Source organism: Chrysochloris asiatica, unplaced genomic scaffold, assembly GCF_000296735.1.
Source record: "Chrysochloris asiatica unplaced genomic scaffold, ChrAsi1.0 scaffold00367, whole genome shotgun sequence".
Taxonomy (NCBI): domain Eukaryota; kingdom Metazoa; phylum Chordata; class Mammalia; order Afrosoricida; family Chrysochloridae; genus Chrysochloris; species Chrysochloris asiatica.
In genome coordinates this window covers 1,024,335-1,042,108 of record NW_006408885.1, presented here as the reverse complement: position 1 = coordinate 1,042,108, position 17,774 = coordinate 1,024,335, and the positions used below count along the sequence as shown (strand labels likewise).

Sequence of the window (17,774 nt, the reverse complement as noted above, 5' to 3'; positions counted from 1 at the left end):
TTTGACTCATTGTTGTTTTTAGGTACCGTGGAGTCGGTTCCGACTCATAGTGACCCTGCACAGGGTTTCTGAGGCTGTAAATCTTTACTGGAGCAGAACGCCTCATCTTTCTCCCGTGGAACTGCTGGTAGTTTCGAACTGCCGACCTTGAGGTTAGCAGCCCGATTTGTAACCACTACGCTACCAGAGCTCATAGTTATCCTATAAAATTGAATTGAATTGCTCCGTAGGGTATCTGAAGCTGTAAATCTTTGTGGGAGCAAACAGCCTCATCTCCATGGAGTGGCTGGTAGTTTTGAACTACCAGCCTATGGCTAGCAACTTAATGTGTACCACACAGTGTCACCCCAGGGCTCTTAAAAAAATTAATAAAGGAAACAAAGAAAGAGATGAATGAACTGAATGTTCAAGTTTAGGAATAGGAAAAAGCAAAATGGACTCCAAGAAAGTAGAGCAAAGGAACTAAGAAAAAGTAAATGTAGAAATTAATGAGATAGAAAACAAATAAAAGTAGAACTGTGCATTATAATTTAAAACTGTGTTTTTGAAAAAGGTAAGTAAAATATTAAGTCCCCGTTTCCCATGGAGTTTATATTCTAGTGGTGGTGATGGGAGGATACAATAAAAAACCAATAATGATAGAAGATAATTGCAAATAGCAGTAAGTGCATCACAAAGGAATTAGAACATGTGGCTAATATGGCTATAATGCAGAATGGGGCTGTTTCATTTTAAATGGACAGCAAATGGCACTATAAAAAGGGATATTTAAACCAAGACATGGTTGATTAGAAGAAACCAGCTTTGTTGGAGGTGGGAGATTACCGTAGGCTGACCAAATAGAAAACGAAGACTGTAAAACAGGATATGTCTGAGACACAGAGAAAACTACTGGGACTGAAGCACAATGAACCAGCAGTGTCAGATGACACCTGAGAAACAGTCATATGCCAGGCCACACTTACAGGCCTTCTGCTTTCAACGTTTCTTCTTTTTGAGGTTGATTGTGGTTGCTTTGTTTCCTTCATTCATTCAGCGCAGGGGGCGTTATAAGGCAAGGTGGATCCCAAAAGATGAATACAGGATCCCTGTTCTGGTACAAGTGAACTCACGGTCCCTGAAAAGTGGCAACCTAGAAAATTCATATTAAAACTGTGTTGAAATAGCAAACAATTATTTTTACTTAGCTTGTGCTATATATTTTTTTAAACGGAGACCTTTGTAAAGATGGTTTTGTTTGCATTTTCCACATATTGGCACATCCATCCTCACTGAATAAAATGTATTTGTTTTCAAGGTGTCTTAATGGGGTTGGTGACGATTGTAAAGAGAGGAATGTCCTGCACAGTGGCCACACCTGGGCGGCACCATACAGATGCGCACACGAGGGTGGATAACAAAAAGATGTAGCTTGGCACTCGCCTCTTCCGGAACAGCAGCTGGTGCTCGTGCCAAGGCTAAGCCTGCGACCTAATTCGCATGCGCAAGGAGGGACGCGGGTGGGGCGAGCGGCCGCTGTGCGTGGGCTCGAGGCCGGTGAGGCGTGAGTGGTTTTCGCAGCCTTTTTGAGCTGCAAACACTGTCTCCGCCAGCTTTTTAGGTTTTGAGCAGGCCTAGCCCGGCTGGGCTACAGCGAAATCCTGGCGCAGCCGCCGCCGTCGCCGGCGAAGACGTCGCCGGGCCCCGGGAAGGTGGGCACCGGCTCCAACCGCCGCCTGGGTGGCGTTCGCGCTGCTCCCATGTCTTCACCCCCGGGGCGTCGGGCTCGCCTGTCGGCCCCGGGCACAAACACCTCGTCAGTCGAAGCCCGTGAGGAGCTGCGGCGCCGTCTCCAGGGCCTCATTGAGGGCAACCGCGTGATGATCTTCAGCAAGAGCTACTGTCCGCACAGCACGCGGGTAGGCTGGGGTAGGAGCTCGGTGCTGCTCAGCCCCGTGACTCGTCTCGGGCCTTTCCTGAGCGCTGTCCGCGGATGTTCCTCGCGGGAAAGGCCAGAGGAGGGCGCCCCCAGACCCCTGGCCTAGCACTTCCTCCGGGCGGAACCCGGAGCTGCAGCTGAGCTTCCTGCGGGCGGTCTCTCGGGTGTCTGTAATTGACCAAGGGAGAGGGACAAGCCACTTGTAAGGTGCCCTTTGCTGCTGCACGCGCTTCGGTGCGCATGCGCTTGCCTTCGTCCAGTTCAAGACTTGTAAGCTCGCAGTGAAGGTTTTGCAGAATCAGTGGCACTTTCTCGGTACAAAGGCATATTGAGTTGCTCTCTTGTACTCTTCTTTTTGACGGGACCTGGTTAAATTTTGACTTGTTAAAAGATCGGTGCGATTCAAAGTTACTAAGTGCCCATGTATCAGTTCCGACTCTGAATCCTGTATAGCGTTTCCAAGGAGCTGGTGGGTTTGAAGTGCATATCTTGCGGTTAGCACTCCAGTGCTTACCTTACTTAGTTGTCTGATTGCACCTTTTTTCCACTTGCTAACTTCGTGGATCCTTGGTTTCCTCATCTTGTAAAATGAAGATGAAGGATGGTTGTGGGTGCTATGAGGTCTTGGGATAATGTCAGTTATATTGCACACTGTCTTTTGTGGACTGAGAACGAGGGGATAGGGAACCTAATGCTTTCCCCCTGGGTCACACTCACTTGAAGTGGACCTTTGTTATTATGCTCATCTGGGCTCAGGATGAGTTGGAATGACTCCAAGCAACTAAAAACAGCTACATGGCCGCACAGACTTGCTGCTTTTACCCAGATTTAATGCGGAGTCTTGGTGTGGCGCTGTAGGTTAATACGCTGAATTGCAAAGTCGGATTGCTCCGTAAAGTCAATGGTTCAAGCTCACCAGTTGTTCCATGGAACCCCTATCCCGGGTCGCTATGGGTCGGAACAGACTCAACGGCACTTAACAGCAAATAGATATTCTTGAGTAAATATTTCTTACACTCTGTATTTCTTAGGACAATTTCCAGTGAATTTAAAGTTTTTAAGAATAATTTTCACCCATTTTGGGTATTTCACTGAGGAGTGTGTCTATAGAGTTCTTTACACTTCCACTAGAAATGGGACCTCAGGACTGTGTTTTGAGGATGAGATCGTGCAAGAGTTTTCAGTAATCTGGTAAAAAGCCGTTTTAAAATACCTCTTTGGCTGCAATTTATAGAATTAAAGGGAACAAAGCCGAATGCAGAGAGAACTATTATAATGCCACTAAGGAGCTCTGGTAGTGTTGTGGTTACGAATCGGGCTGCTAATGTCATAGTCATCAGTTCGAAACTACCAGCTGTTCTGTGGGAGAAAGATGAAGCTTTCTGTTCCCATTAAGATTTACAACCTCGGAAACCCTGTACAGGGTTGCTATGAGTCAGAACCGACTCCATGGCACGTAACAACAACAACATGCAATACCTGTAGATGTGGTGGTGAAAATGGGGAGCTAGAAAAATTAATTAGTTTAAAACAAAATTTGTAAGACTTAGGAGGCCTGGTGTGGCACTATAGGATAAGCACTGGACTCTTTAATTTCAAGGTGGGCAGTTCAAACCCAACAGCCTATCCTTTGAAACCGAATACAGGGTCTTTATGAGTGGAAACTGATTTGATGACACTTAACAGAAATTAATTGGATGGATGGGAAGTCACTTAGAATGGGGGGTGTGTGCATAAAAGGGTGGCATTAGAATATTTCATAGTCAGTATTTCAGGACCTGATTCTGCATGTCTAACCAGCTCCCTGCTGTTATTATTCTGCCCACTTTTTGAAAAGAAAGGTTCTAGGCTTTCTGTTTATGCAGCTGGTGAATAGTGGTGTAGTGAAGTTGTCCGTTTTCCTTTTTGTCTTCCTTACTGGAGGGCAGGGATTGTGTCTTGCTCATTGTTAATCTGAAGTACTTAGAACAGTGAATGACACATAAGAGGTGATTTGATGGGTAAATAATAATGGATGTTGAAAGATGGTGGAAGATGATGAATTGCATTTTGGTCATATTGTATGTAAGGAACCTGTGGGATATCCAGGTGGAAAATTATATCTTGTCTGCCTTGAGTTCAGAAAAGAGGTTTGGGAAACGTTGTAGATTTGAATCATGAGGATCCAGCTGATAATTTTTAAAAAAGGCAGAGGATTGGCTGATACTATTCTGGGAATCTGTATGTTGTTGTTAAGTGCTGTTGAGTCAGTTCTGACTCATAGTGGCCTATATAGGGTTTCCGAGGAGGGGCTGGTGAGCTTGAACTGCCAACCTTGTGGCTAGCAGTCCAGTGATTTTCCTACAGTGCCACATCAAGACTCCCAGGAATGTGTACAGGGGGAGAAAAATCCCTACTATATATTGGACATCCCTTTTTACTATGTATTTCACAATTCTGTTGTATCTATTGTAAGAGTGAAACGGCTGTAATTTTTTGTTATAGGTGAAAGAACTCTTTTCTTCTTTGGGAGTTGAATATAATATCTTGGAACTTGATAAAATTGGTAAGTATAATTTAGTACATAGGGCTGATTTGTGGTAATTATCAACAAGATTGACTTCTGTTTAATATTTTTAAATTTAATTTACTTTGGTCTCTTTGAGTTACTTGATCTGTCTTGGTCTGCATTTAACAGTGGATAAAATTGAGCCCATACGTGATAAAGTTTGGTTTAGGCTATTTTTTCTTTAAACTTTTAATTGTGAACTGAGTGAAGATTAAGTTTAGACTATTTTTTAAATATGTATTTTTTATTTGAGGGGGAGAAGTGAGAGGAAGACATGTATGTAAGCTACTGCCTTGAACAGTTTTAGATATTTCAGATGTATCTGTCAATTTTCTAGTAAAATAGATTAAGCTGAAAGAAATGAAAAGAATCTCCTATTTCCAGTTGTATTACCATGAGGGGGAACTAACATAGGCAGGTGTTGTGAAACAGGAGGGAATGTAGTGACGAACAGAACAGGGCTTTGAATCAGCCTGGTTCGTCATGGCCCATGAAATGAGATACGAACAGACTCAAATTTTTAAAATGTGGCTGAACTGGGACATTAACTGGAATGGGGAAATGTACAGGTCAAAACCCTGCTAGAAAGGTAATGTTCATCTTAGAAAATAAGGGCAATATCTGCGTTGCATAGCAACCAAATCTCTCGACTTGCTGAGTCGAAAATAATGCTACCTGGTTCAGAGATGGTGGGTGCCCACTCTGCTTTGAATGTGTGATGTTCTCCAACGTCCTGGCGCTAATCCAGTGTCATATTCAGGCTCCTGAAAGGGCTCACTGAGTCTTCCCTTCCTGGCCTTTGACCTGTAATTTTCCCTGTTCAAGTTAATGTTCTGGATCACCCTAATTTGATTCTGTTCCAGTTTTGTTTCATCAGCAATGACTGAACTGATTTGAACTGGTTCAAAGCCCTAAAACAGAACTGACTTGGTCTCTATTTTAAGAGAACTGCACTAACTCTTTGTAACCAAGTTACTTTAATAAGTGAAATGTTCTTGAATGTTTGAGGCTTTCTAAAGGGTATACCAAGTAAGATAGTCTAAAGTAGTCATGGCCTATTTTTATTTTGGGGATATAGTATTAACTTTGGACTCTGATTATAAAGATTCTTCAAAATTTTCAAAGCATTTTCGGTATTATTAATATTACAACAGATTTTATCTTTATATTTGCCTTGCCTTACAAATTGGGTCTTATTTATAAAGGGGATCTTGATACTTGCTTTATATAAAAAGTGAAAAACCTAACTCAAGTATCGTCAAGTTGATTCCAACTTGTAGCAACCCTGTGTAGGGTTTCTGAAGCTACAAATCTTTATAGGAACAGAAAGCCTCATCTTCCTCCTGTGGAGTGACTGGTGAGTTTAAACTGACAACCTTGTGGTTAGCAGTCCAGTGCTTATCCTACACTTTTTTAAGTGCCGTCAAATTGATTCCGACTCATAATAACCCTGTATAGGATTTCCGAGGAGCAGCTTGTGGATTTGAACCACTGACCTTGTGGTTAACAGCCAACAACAGTTTTAAAGTCCAGTGCTTATCCTTATAGCTCTACAGTAGGGACATTAATTCTTTATTAAAGGGTTCTTATGATATTTGCTTTATAAAGGGGGTCTCATCTATAAAGGAGGAGTCCTGGTGTGGCGCTGAAGGATAAGCACTGAACTGTTAGCCACAAGGTCTGCGGTTCAAATCCACCAGCCGCTCCTTGGAAACCCTATACAGGGTACATTTGAGTCAGAACTGACTCAATAATAACAATTTATAAAGGAAGAAAGGAAGCCTGCTGGCACTGTGGGCTAAGTTTGACCTGCCAACTGTAAGGTCGATGGTCAAGCTCACCAGCCACCCCAAGGAAGTATGATGAGAATATTTGCTCCTATAAAGATACAGTCTCAGAAACCCTAGAGAGCACTTCTCCTCTGCTCTGTACGGTTGCTCTTGAGTCCGAATGTACTCAATGGCAGTAGGTTTTATCGCTCTCAGAATCTAACTTAGAAAGGTTTATCTTTTAAAGCATTCATTGGTTGGTCTTTCTTCTTTACCTAGGACATTCATTGAAAGCATAGGTATTTCCCCCACCCTGACTCATCAGTTCATGTATTTTTGTAATTCAGCAAGCTTGTATGGGTTTATATGTGAGCTGAGTGTTGTGACACTTCAGTTCAACTCACAGAAGTTTAGAGCCCATTCCATGTTTATATGTATGTAATTTTTATTCTTTAGATGATGGGGCCGCTGTTCAAGAAGTTCTGTCAGAGATCACAAATCAGAGAACGGTACCCAATATTTTTGTGAATAAAGTACATATGGGTGGATGTGACCGAACTCTTCAGGTAATAGTAGTGTTATATCTTTTACAAAGCTGTTCAAATTGTCTTTAAAAATATTTTTAAAAAGGAGGAAAAGATCTTTTAGGCATCTGTTAATTTGTCTTTTGTTGTTGTTGTTATGTGCCGTGGAATTTGTCTTTTAGAAGCTGGAAATATGGAAAAGCACCTAGGATGGCTTTTTGATAATCTTAATTAAGGGGGGATTAACTTTTCTACCAACCCTAATTCTCTGTTGAGAATATACACAGCAGAAGCATACACCAACTCGTTTCTGCCTACAGTTCAGTGACGTTGATTACAGTCTTGGAATTGTGCAACCTTTCTCACCGTGCTTTTCGAAGTTGTTCCTGCCTCACTAACATAAACTGGCGTCTCTTCAGGGTTCTCTCTGCTCTTTTGAATTGCTATTATCACTTTGATTCCATAAAGATAGGTTTTAAAAGAGCATAACAGACATTCTTTACTGTTCACATAAACTGTTGTTTGGTTTTGGGGAGTGCGGTGGGTCCGAACAGTAAGTACAGGACTACGAACCATGAGGTCTGTAGTTCGAACCTACCAGCTGCTCCATGGGAGAAAGACAAGACTTTCTACTCCCTTGAGGATTTAAAGCCTTGGAAACCCTATAGGGTGACTACGAGTCGGAACTGACTTTGTGTCAGTTAACAACAACACTGAGTTTAAGAACACTTCAGGGGATATTTTTGGTTTAAGGTTTAAAGGTTATTTTAGGGCTATAGTTTAGGCATTCATCCAGCCTCCATGTTTCCAGAAAGTCTGGAATATATGAAAATTTGAAATTCTTTTCTGCAGTTTACCCCTTTTGATCAGAACCCTTCTATAGAATCTTTGATCACAATGTTCTGTAATAGTAGCATGGCACCATTCATTTCAGGCTCCTGGCAAAGGGGAGTTGTTCGTGGATGCAGTTAGTCACACATTCCATATCCTCTTCTTATTCCTGACTCTCCTTCTTCTGCTCTTGCTGCAGACAAATGTTGTTGTTAAGCACTGCTGAGTAGGTTCCGATCATAGCGACCCTGTATAGAGTTTTTAATGAGCGGCTGGTGGATTTGAACTGGCAATCTTGTAGTTAGCAGTCCAGTGCTTACCCTACAGTGCCACACCATGACTCCAAAAATGAATAAAGACTAATTGTTGTACCTTGTGTGGCTGTTGCAAGCTTGTAAGACCCCTGGAGCTATGTAATAAACTACAACAGAAACCCTGAGCATAATATTAAGCCAGTTAACTTGGATGTCCCATGAGGTTTTTGGTTATATATAAGCAGCCTCAGCAGGTGTTTATTACATACAACCAAAATAGCGGATGTATCTGTCAATTTTCAAGTAAAATAGATTAAACTGTATAATCTATTTCCACGAGGGGGAACACATTGATTTTTTAGCTTTTTGCTTTTTGAGTTGTTATTCTTCCCTGTCTTCATTCCTGCCCCCTTCTGCCCATCCCATATTAATTGAGTACTTAATGCACACAGGTGCTGTGAAGGGAAGGGGTAGGGGATGTAGTGGTGAATGGAACTGGCCTTCGAACCGGTTCAGCCTGGTTAAATGATGGCTGCTGAGGTGACATCAGAACAGACTCAGATTTTTAAAATGTGGGTTGTTGTAAATATGTCTATCACACAATTTTTGCCAATTTAACTTTTTACAGGTTTGCAGTTTATTGACAGCAATCACAACTCTTACTTTAGTGTGATTTTCTTTCTATCACCATAACCCAAACTCAGTACTCCATAAGCAGTACTCTTATTCCACAACCTTGTCCCTGGTGGTGCTGTAGGATAAGCACTGGACTGTTTAGTGCAAAGTTGGCAGTTCAAATTCACCAGCTGTTCTGTGGGAGCAGGATGAGAGCTTCTGCTCCCATTAAGGTGTACAGTCTCAGAAATCCTATATAAGGTTGCTGTGAGTTGGATTGACTTGATGGCTGTGGTTGGGCCTGCTCCTTGTAGTCACTAATCAACTTTAGTCTCTCTGTATTTGCCTGTTCTTGTCTTTATATAAGTGATAGGATATTTGTTCTTCTCTGATTGACATATTACACATAGTAATGTCTTCAAGCTCCATGCATATTGTGGCATGTATCAGAACTACATTACTCCTGTTGACTGAGTAATATTCTATTGTCTGTGTGTACCACAATTTGTTTACCCATTTTCTATTGATGGGCATTTCAGTTGTTTCCACCTAGTATTTTATTTTTATTTTTTAACTTTTTATTGTGAATTGAGTAAAGGTTTACAGGCAAGGTCATCAGTTTTACATTCAACAAATCATACACTTTGTTTCATTTCCATGATTGCCATCCCCCCTCCCTTTATTATTTCCATTCCACCCTCCTTCCCATCCCGTCTCAACTTTGTCCTTTAATGTTGCCCTTTTGATTTTGGATGATTGACTATTCCATGAGAAGCATACCTTACTAGTGTTGCTGTTTCCCCTATATACCTATCTGCTGTTTGGCTGAAAGTTGGGGTTCCAGTTTTCCCACATCCCTACCAACATTTGTCAGCTTCTTTTTTTTTCTTCTTTTTTAATGTTAGTCATCCTGTGGTAATGATTATATATCGTTGAGTCAGTTCTAACTCCTAGCAACTCTATATAGGATTTCTAAGAGCGACTGGTGGGTATGAATTGCTGACCTTGCAGTTAGCAGTCCGGTGCTTATCCTATCAGAGGAGCCCTTTTTAGTGTGTACCCATTCTTCAGTGGGCTGTATAACATCTGGTGAGTCCCATAGTTATAAAGAACTTCATTGTGTTTTATGGGATGAGCTACTTCAAAAATGGTGTTTCTTGTTCCTTATTCAAAGCCAAGGTAGTGGAATTGAGAAAGTCACTTATGTAAGATAAAAAAGCTGTTGTTAAGCTACCTATCTATCGATCCTCAGCAAAAATGGTGCACAGACCGTGCCGGACTTCCTCTGGCTTCACAAAGGGGGAAGAAAATCAAGCTCAAATTCACCCAGTTCCTACAACTTTTACCCTATTCTGACACCCACACTCTGCTTCACATCTGAACTTGATAATCCATCGCAGTGGCCACACAGAACTCTTAGACAATATTAGGGATGTGAGCAGAATACAACTCAGCATCAGAAACAGCTCAGGATGCCACAGTCTTCCTGTCAGGAACGCTTCTTCTCTGCCATACTGCAGGCACACCTCTCTCTTGTCTTTAGTCCCTCAGCCATGTGGCCCTTTGGCCTCTGCCGTGCTCAGGCAAGTGTTACAAAGTTCCTTTAGCTAGTCTGTAATATCCAGAGGTTATAGTCTTCAAGTCAGCCTCCTGTCTATAGGCACTAGCTGTACTTGGTCCATGGACACAGAAGTGCACAGCTGCTCTGTCTCTCTGTGCTGCCGCATGTGCCACAGCCTCTGTTGTTACCACTTTTCCAGATAGGAATTCCACGTTCTGCTCCTGTACTTTGTGGATGGCCCTGAGTTGTCTGTTCCTCCTGCTGAGATGGCTTCTTTTAAACCTAGCAGGATGGCAAAAGTAACCCATGCCAACAGTTGAGTCCTGTGTACCCTCTTTGCAAAGTCCCACCCAGTCATTTAGTCAGAATTATGACCTGGGACAGAAAAGTCATATCAAGTAAATTCTAGGTACCATACCCTCTAATCTTATTTAAGTCATCTCTGATCACAAGGAGGACCACATAAACAAAAGGAAGGTGACACGCCAGTCCATGATGACTGCTGAAAGAAAAAGAAGACTGTAGTGTTTTATAGGAACTTTCTAACTCAGCTACAATATTTAGACCAATTCATAAAGAACTGTGGGGAAAAAAAACAAAAAACCTCAAAGCACATATCTCCTGGTCGTGGGTAAGAACTGTTTTCAAAATAAAGACTAGTACATAGGAATAAAATACAGAGGATCTTGAAAAATGGTTATTTTTTTCATTTCACTGCACTTAAATTAGGTAGTTGGGTCATTTGACACATCCCTGGCTATCAGATCAAAATGGACAAAAATACATGTACTTTGACATATGTTCTAACTTGTTGGACCCTATTTGGACAGCATCAAAATATATTTACAATACAACAATCTCCTGAGTTGTATAGATTGTTTCTAAGGATTTTTTTAAAAAAAAGAAATCCATGCTGATGAAACAGAAGGTGCAAATAGACAAGTAATGCATTATTGTGTCTCCTTTCATTTTAAACATAGGCACATCAGAGTGGTTTATTACAGAAGGTCCTTCAGGAAGATTCACATGAACCTTCATATGATTATGATCTCATTGTCATTGGTGGTGGTTCTGGTGGCCTTTCATGTGCTAAGGTATGAAAACAAAAATGAAATGTGTAGATAATTTCCCTCATGGTTACCACAAACATTTATTCTACTTAAAACAAAACAAATTAATTATAATATTATAAGTTAAGTTTTTATTGTAATAACTGGTTTAATAAAAGGAAAAGATTATCTTACCACACAGTCTGTTTTTGTTTAGGAGTGAAGAAAATTTGGGGCATGCCAGGAAAATGATAAGTTCTTTATGTGTCATCATTTTTTGCAGGAAGCTGCCATTTTGGGAAAGAAAGTTATGGTGCTAGACTTTGTGATCCCATCACCTCATGGCACAACCTGGGGTGAGCTGTTTTTCATTGGTGTTAGTGGTGTCCCTATTGTTCGCCTTAATTCTAGTGCTGCAGAAATGCCGTAAGTGTGTGGTTTTAACGAACAAATTTATTTTCTCACAGTTGAGGAGTCTATAATTCTGAATTCGGAGCTTAGAAATCATCAGTCTTCTCTTGGGTCTAGGAGGTTCTCAGTTCCAAGTCCCTGGGTCCAAAGGATGTGTTCTATTTCCAGCTTGTTTTTTCTTAGCAGTGAGATCCCTCTCCTCTCTGCTTGCTTCTCTCTCATTTTACTTCTTTTAAAAGATGCGACTCAAGCCAGGGTGTGACATGAGTAAGGGTATGACCTTGAGTAAGGTGATGTGAGTCACACCCTCTTGTGAGACTGTGACTCAAGACACACCCCACACTAATCCTGCCTCATAAGTGTATAAAATGGAGGCAGATCACAAAATGGAGAACAACCACGCAATACCTAGAATATATGCTAAGTTGACACACATTTTTAGATGACAGAGTCCAATCAGTGACATTGTTCTCTGCTCTTGACATACATGACTTACTTCATGAGTATTATTTAACCTTCTCAGTTACCTTAAGAGGTGTAAAACTAGTCCAGAAAACTGAATGTGGACAAGATTAAGTAACTGGTTTTAAGATTGTGTAGTTAAACAGGTGATGAAATTGGGAAGAATGTAAAAAAAAAAATTAAATTTGCTAAAAGAGAAAAATTCCTATAACCCAACTACTCCAACACTTCTGTCTTAATAATTTGTGATAATTCATGTGGTGTTCAGGTCATGATCACATGTATTTACTGTATCGTGATAAGGTTATCATAAACATTTTTCTGAGCTTGTGCTTTGATTTAATAATTGATTATAATGTTTGCATGATAGCCTGTGGAGTTATTGTGGATAATCATACAGTTTACGTTAATAAAAAGCATGATGTGCTCTCAGCCCCAGGACTTTAGTGTATAGTGACTTCTTAGTTTCCTAGGGTTGTCTTTCTTTCTTTCTTTCTTTCTTTCTTTCTGTTTTTCTTTCTTTCTATTTATTTATCTATGAAACAGGGCACATTGGTTTTATGATGGATATTTTCTATTTATGCTTGTCTTTGCCCTCGAAGGCTGCCTAGTTGGGAACATTGCCCTCTGCCTTTGAGATGGGTTTGGACTATTTGGGGCAATGGGAGGAGAACAGAGGGAAGGAGGAGGGTGAAATTAAAATCTTATTCTCTTGGCTCTCTCCCTGCTGCAGGTGGCTGCATCCTTTTGGGGAGGGCCGTCACCCCATTCTACTGGTCTTTCCATGTGTTGTGGCACTCACTCAGGCTTCTTTCGCCTTTAGTGTGGCAAGTCACATTTACCTAACTTGAGTATGTTTGATTCCTGCCAGAACTTTGCCTGATAAAATAAGAAAATCATTTTTGAAAGTTCAAACTAACTCAAAATAGTTTAGACTAGAATTTCATAAAGCAAAGCTAAACATTGGTTTTTCTCATACTATTCTTCTGGTCTTTTTTTCCTTCCTCCTTCTTCTTCCCACTCTTTCCCCACTTTGTGTACCTCTCCTGCCCAGAAATATCCTACTCTCTGGCAACCAGAAGAGACTTCTATCAATGAGGGAATCTTTTAACTATTGCATGATACATGATTTAAGATTCATAATACATGCCACCATGAAATCTGAGGGTGAAAAACATTCTGGTTCAGAGTAGGCGTAAAGTCACATAGGGTAAAAAGCTTGAAGCTGGAGTTCTGACCCTTGGTGCAGTTTATATCTAATAAATCAAGGTCTCATTCCTCGGACTCAAATGACTGCTTTAGCCTCTCTCCCCAGGAAACTGAGCTTATGCATATCCATAGAGCATTTTGCTCATCTGTAGGGTTCCTCCATGGCCTCTTGGTTAGACACTTTACAGTAAGAGCTCATGTTAGTTATCGTGGTGTGTGGTGTTGGGCTCCACAATCACGTGTGATTGTCATTTCCGCATGTGTTAACAGTACCCACCATTCAGGTATATAAAATCACACACACACAACCTTTAAAGCTGTAATTTTACTTCTTAGGTCTTGGTGGTACGTGTGTAAATGTAGGCTGTATTCCTAAGAAATTGATGCATCAAGCTGCTCTTTTAGGACAGGCGTTACATGACTCAAGGAAATTTGGCTGGGAATATAATCAACAAGGTGAGTAAAAATCTCAGATTGGGAGAAAAGGAGAAAGAATGAGTTTCTTAAATACTTGTATTTGTATTTTTTTAGTTGAGATTTAAATTTTAATAAACATTCATTGAGAGCTCCCTCTGTGCTAGCATGGCGCCATGGTCTCTGTGATGAACACTTAAAATATGGTCCTGCTTTCCTGGGTCTGACAGCTGAGGGAGGGGATTGTTTCAGCAATAGCAATTCCAGATTTGTAGTCGACTGAAAGAATAATCACTATTTTCAAATTGGCCTCCATTGTAAAGAAAATAAAGTAGTAAGAGTCATTTGAATTTTATCCATTCAGTGTGATAACAGTTTCTATTTTATCAGTGGTTATATATGTCTTTGGTTAATGAAAGATGGAAAATTGTCCAATGAACATTAGTTAGACTTTGAGGATACCGATATGAGGACAATATAGCTATATCCTTACCCAGTTATAGTCTGTTGAAAGAGATAGACAAGAACATCTCTTCCTTGTGAAATACATTATAACTAATGGTTCTGTTTTAGGCATCTCCTAGAGTAGACTTGCAGGTGGGGGTGTTAAGGTAAGCTTTAAGGTAAGAGATAGTTCAGATATAGGACATAGAAGACAGGGCATAGCTTGACCCAAAATAAAGACACGTTAGAATCGACTCATATCGAGGGAATTATGAGTGGCTGGAGTGAAGAATGGGCTGAAGGACACTAAGAGAAATGGAATTAAAAGAGACAAGCAGGTCATAAAGGGTCTTACATGCCATTTTAAGTAGTTAAATTTTACCCTGAAGATAACAGGAGAGCTATTGAGGAATTTTAAACAGAAGAGGAATGTGAACTACCCATTGGGAGACTATTATGGACCATAGAAGGCTGAGGGGCAAGGGGGTGATGGTGGTTTCCAAAGGTTAGGAACTGGGGACCAGTGTGGTGACCAGAGGAGTAATGATGAAGGCCTGAGATTGCAGAGTTGGATTGTGGTACATGAGGTGGCTTTAGAGAGGTGTAACAAACGGAATTAACAGGATGTGATAGCTAGTTAGATGTAGAATGCTGATTCTTCTTAATGTCTCTCAGTGGAATTTTAAAAAAATTACACATGCATTTTCTGGGCAAAGGTCACCACCTTTTTCTGTACCACCTGAACAATAACATGGTGTTCAACTCCAGCCTAACCCACTCTTTACTATATGAACAGTGAACAGAGAACTGCATACACACTATCATCCTCTGTTAAACTCACTAGGGGACAGGTGGTAAGCACCTAAGAACACACTAGCATACCATCATCAATTAAATGCAAATACAACAGTGCCGCTGTGTCACAGAGAGAACAGACAGCCTCAGTTCACACAAAGAAACCAGACAGAATGGCTCAAACAAGTGACCAAAATACAGAGCTAGAAAAGCACTCTGAGAAAGACATGGCATCAGAACTACCTGATAAGGAATTCAAACCTGATATTTAGTACTTTCAATGATTGAGAGAAAGATCAAGGAAACTGCAGATGATATCAAAACACCAGCAAAACTCTTCAAGACATTACAAGAACAAACCGACAATGCATGAAAAATTAGGAACCATACAAAAACAGCAAATAGAAATCCATAAAATTAGTATTAAGGTTTCAGAAATAACGCATTGAAAGGGCACAGGAGTAGAACTGAATCAGTGGAAGACAGAAATTACTGAGCTTGAAGTCAAAATATCTTAATCTGTGTGAAAAACAATTAGAAAAAAAGAACAATACAAAAACGAAGAAAGCCTAATAATAATGTGGCACACCATCAAGAGGAATGAATTACTCTTGTGTGATTGGAATCCCATTACTGGAAAAGGCAAAAAACAGCCTAGAGAAAATTATTGAAGCTTTGTTGGAAGAAAATTTCCTTAATATTGTGAAAGGCAAGATGATATACATTAAAGAATCTCAGTGAACCCAACAGGATAGACCCCAAAAGAAAATCACCAAGACATATCATAATCAAACTTCCCAAAACTAGACAAGGAAAGAATCCTGAAAGGCGCTTAGGAAAAGGAAAAGTTAACTACAAAGGAGAACCAATAAGACTGAGCTCGGATTTCAACAGAAACCATTCTGGCAAGAAGGCAAAAGAAAAAAGACCCTGCCAACAAAGAACTCTATGTCTAGCAAAATTGTCCCTCAAGTATGATGATAAAATTAGTGTATTTCCAGATAAATTAAGGGGCTTTGTGAAAACCCAAACAACCTTACATGAAGTACTAGCAGGACTTCTTCATACAGAGAACCAGCAATGGTAGACATCAACCTCAAATTAGCATACATAACACTACCCAGAATTCAGCCCAGATGTCGAAGTATTCACAGTAAAACAATCTATGAAATGGAAAATAGGGAACCAGAAATGTTAAGTGCCTTCAAGTTGGTTCCGACCGATAACGACCCTGTATAGTGTTTCTAAGGAGCAGCTAGTGAGTTTGAATCACTGACCTTATAGTTCAAACTGACCTTACTGTCCTGCTTTATCCCACAGCGACACACCAGGACTATTATAAAGTACCATGAGGAAATAAATAGTATAGTTATAGAACTTTCAAATAGAGAGGTTGTTGTTGTTGTGAAGTGCCATAGTTCCGACCCATAGCGATCCTGTATAGGGTTTCCAAGGAGCAGATGGTGAGCTTGAACCACTGACCTTGCAGTTCAAGTGGCTTTGCAGTTTGGCACATTAACCTACATTGCCACACCAAGAGTACAAATAGAGAGGTAGTCAAGTCAATTTCTAGGTGGAACAAACTGTTTTAAACGTAGGAATAAAATAATAAATTGCAGGGTAACCTCGAAGAAAATTAATAATTGTTCTCACCACCCCATTCCCCAAAAGGCAGTGGACCTGCTATGTGTTAATCTTATTAAATTTCCAAAGACCAAATACATCCTTTGCCATTTAAACTAGAACTTTAAAAATATGAGAAAGTTCACCTTTTTAATTTTTGATCATGACATATAAAGATATGATGTGATAGTCTAAAAGTAGAAATCTGTAGCCTACAGGTGTGCCAAAATTCTAGAAAAACTGTTAGCAGTTCCTCTAGAGCATAAATCCTGTATGCTGTAGCAATTCTTCTGCATTCAAGGATGCCAGAATGAGTCAACATTAGGAAATCATAATGGGAGTACATAAAATCAGTAAGATTGCCTGGATTTCAGCTAAAAAGACATTTTATAAAAACCTTACACACATTCTTGATTTTCATACAAGCTATCAGGAAATCTAAAAAAAGAAATGAACATTTCCATTATAAATGAAGAGAAGTAAAAGCAAATATTTCCTGGAGAAGTACTTGAGGTGTTTCCCTTAAAGTGAAGAGTCCAAGTTGCTCACTTCACTACTACTGTCGAATCACTCTAGTACTTCAAGTCAGAACAGAAAAGTAAAATACATGTATTTGAAAAGGAGGATAAAGTTAAGTTTACAATATGAATAATAAACAATTATATGTGCTATTCCTAGATAAGTGAAGACAAGTGATTCAACTAAAATATAAATGAATTCAGTAAGTTGGCTGCTTATGAAATCAATGTGCAAAAATCAACAATTTCTTATACATCATTAATTAGCTAAAAGTTATAATGAAAGTAGCAAAAAAATTATAGAAAACAATGAAATAAATTTAGCAATGTATAAAATATATAAGGAAAGGGATATAAGGGTATGTAACAAGAAATACACCATGATTTTGATGGGGGTGTCCTCAACATTATTTCTCTCAAAATTAATTAATTTGTGAATTTTATGTATGATTTTTCCATTGAAAATCTCAATCAGATCCTCCACGCCCCATTTTTGACACTTAGTGATGATTCTAAAGTTTATATTGAAAAATGTGAGAAAGTTTAGAGGTTGACTTTTCCACCATATTTAAATTCGTGATACTGTTACTGACACAGATCAATAAACAATACAGTATGAGGTTTCAAAATGCCAGTCAGTACACTCATGGGACCTTCATTTGCTGATGGGGCACAACTCAAAATGAAGAGAAACAACTGTACACATCTATTAATAATCAGAACATTATGGAATATATGAAGTATGAATCTAAGAAAATTGGAAATTGTCAAAAATGAAATGGAACGCATAAATAAATAGAAAACTTAGGCGTTAGTGAGCTGAAATGGA

At 39.8% G+C, this 17,774-nt stretch overlaps 1 protein-coding gene across 2 annotated transcripts in view; it reads left to right on the top strand.

Moving 5' to 3' along the window:
* Positions 1-1,655: 1,655 nt before the first annotated feature.
* The window catches only part of TXNRD3 (thioredoxin reductase 3), a 95,302-nt gene continuing 79,183 nt past the window's right edge, over positions 1,656-17,774 (top strand). The window contains exons 1-6 of one of the 2 annotated variants that reach the window (XM_006876224.1): positions 1,656-1,898; positions 4,403-4,463; positions 6,692-6,801; positions 11,001-11,114; positions 11,353-11,425; positions 13,488-13,607. In XM_006876224.1, the coding sequence (XP_006876286.1) occupies positions 1,740-1,898; positions 4,403-4,463; positions 6,692-6,801; positions 11,001-11,114; positions 11,353-11,425; positions 13,488-13,607 (637 nt within the window). In that variant the 5' untranslated portion in view covers positions 1,656-1,739. Of the gene's footprint in view, positions 1,899-4,402; positions 4,464-6,691; positions 6,802-9,721; positions 9,742-11,000; positions 11,115-11,352; positions 11,426-13,487; positions 13,608-17,774 lie in introns of those variants that run through there. The other variant, XM_006876225.1, reaches the window with a different exon arrangement.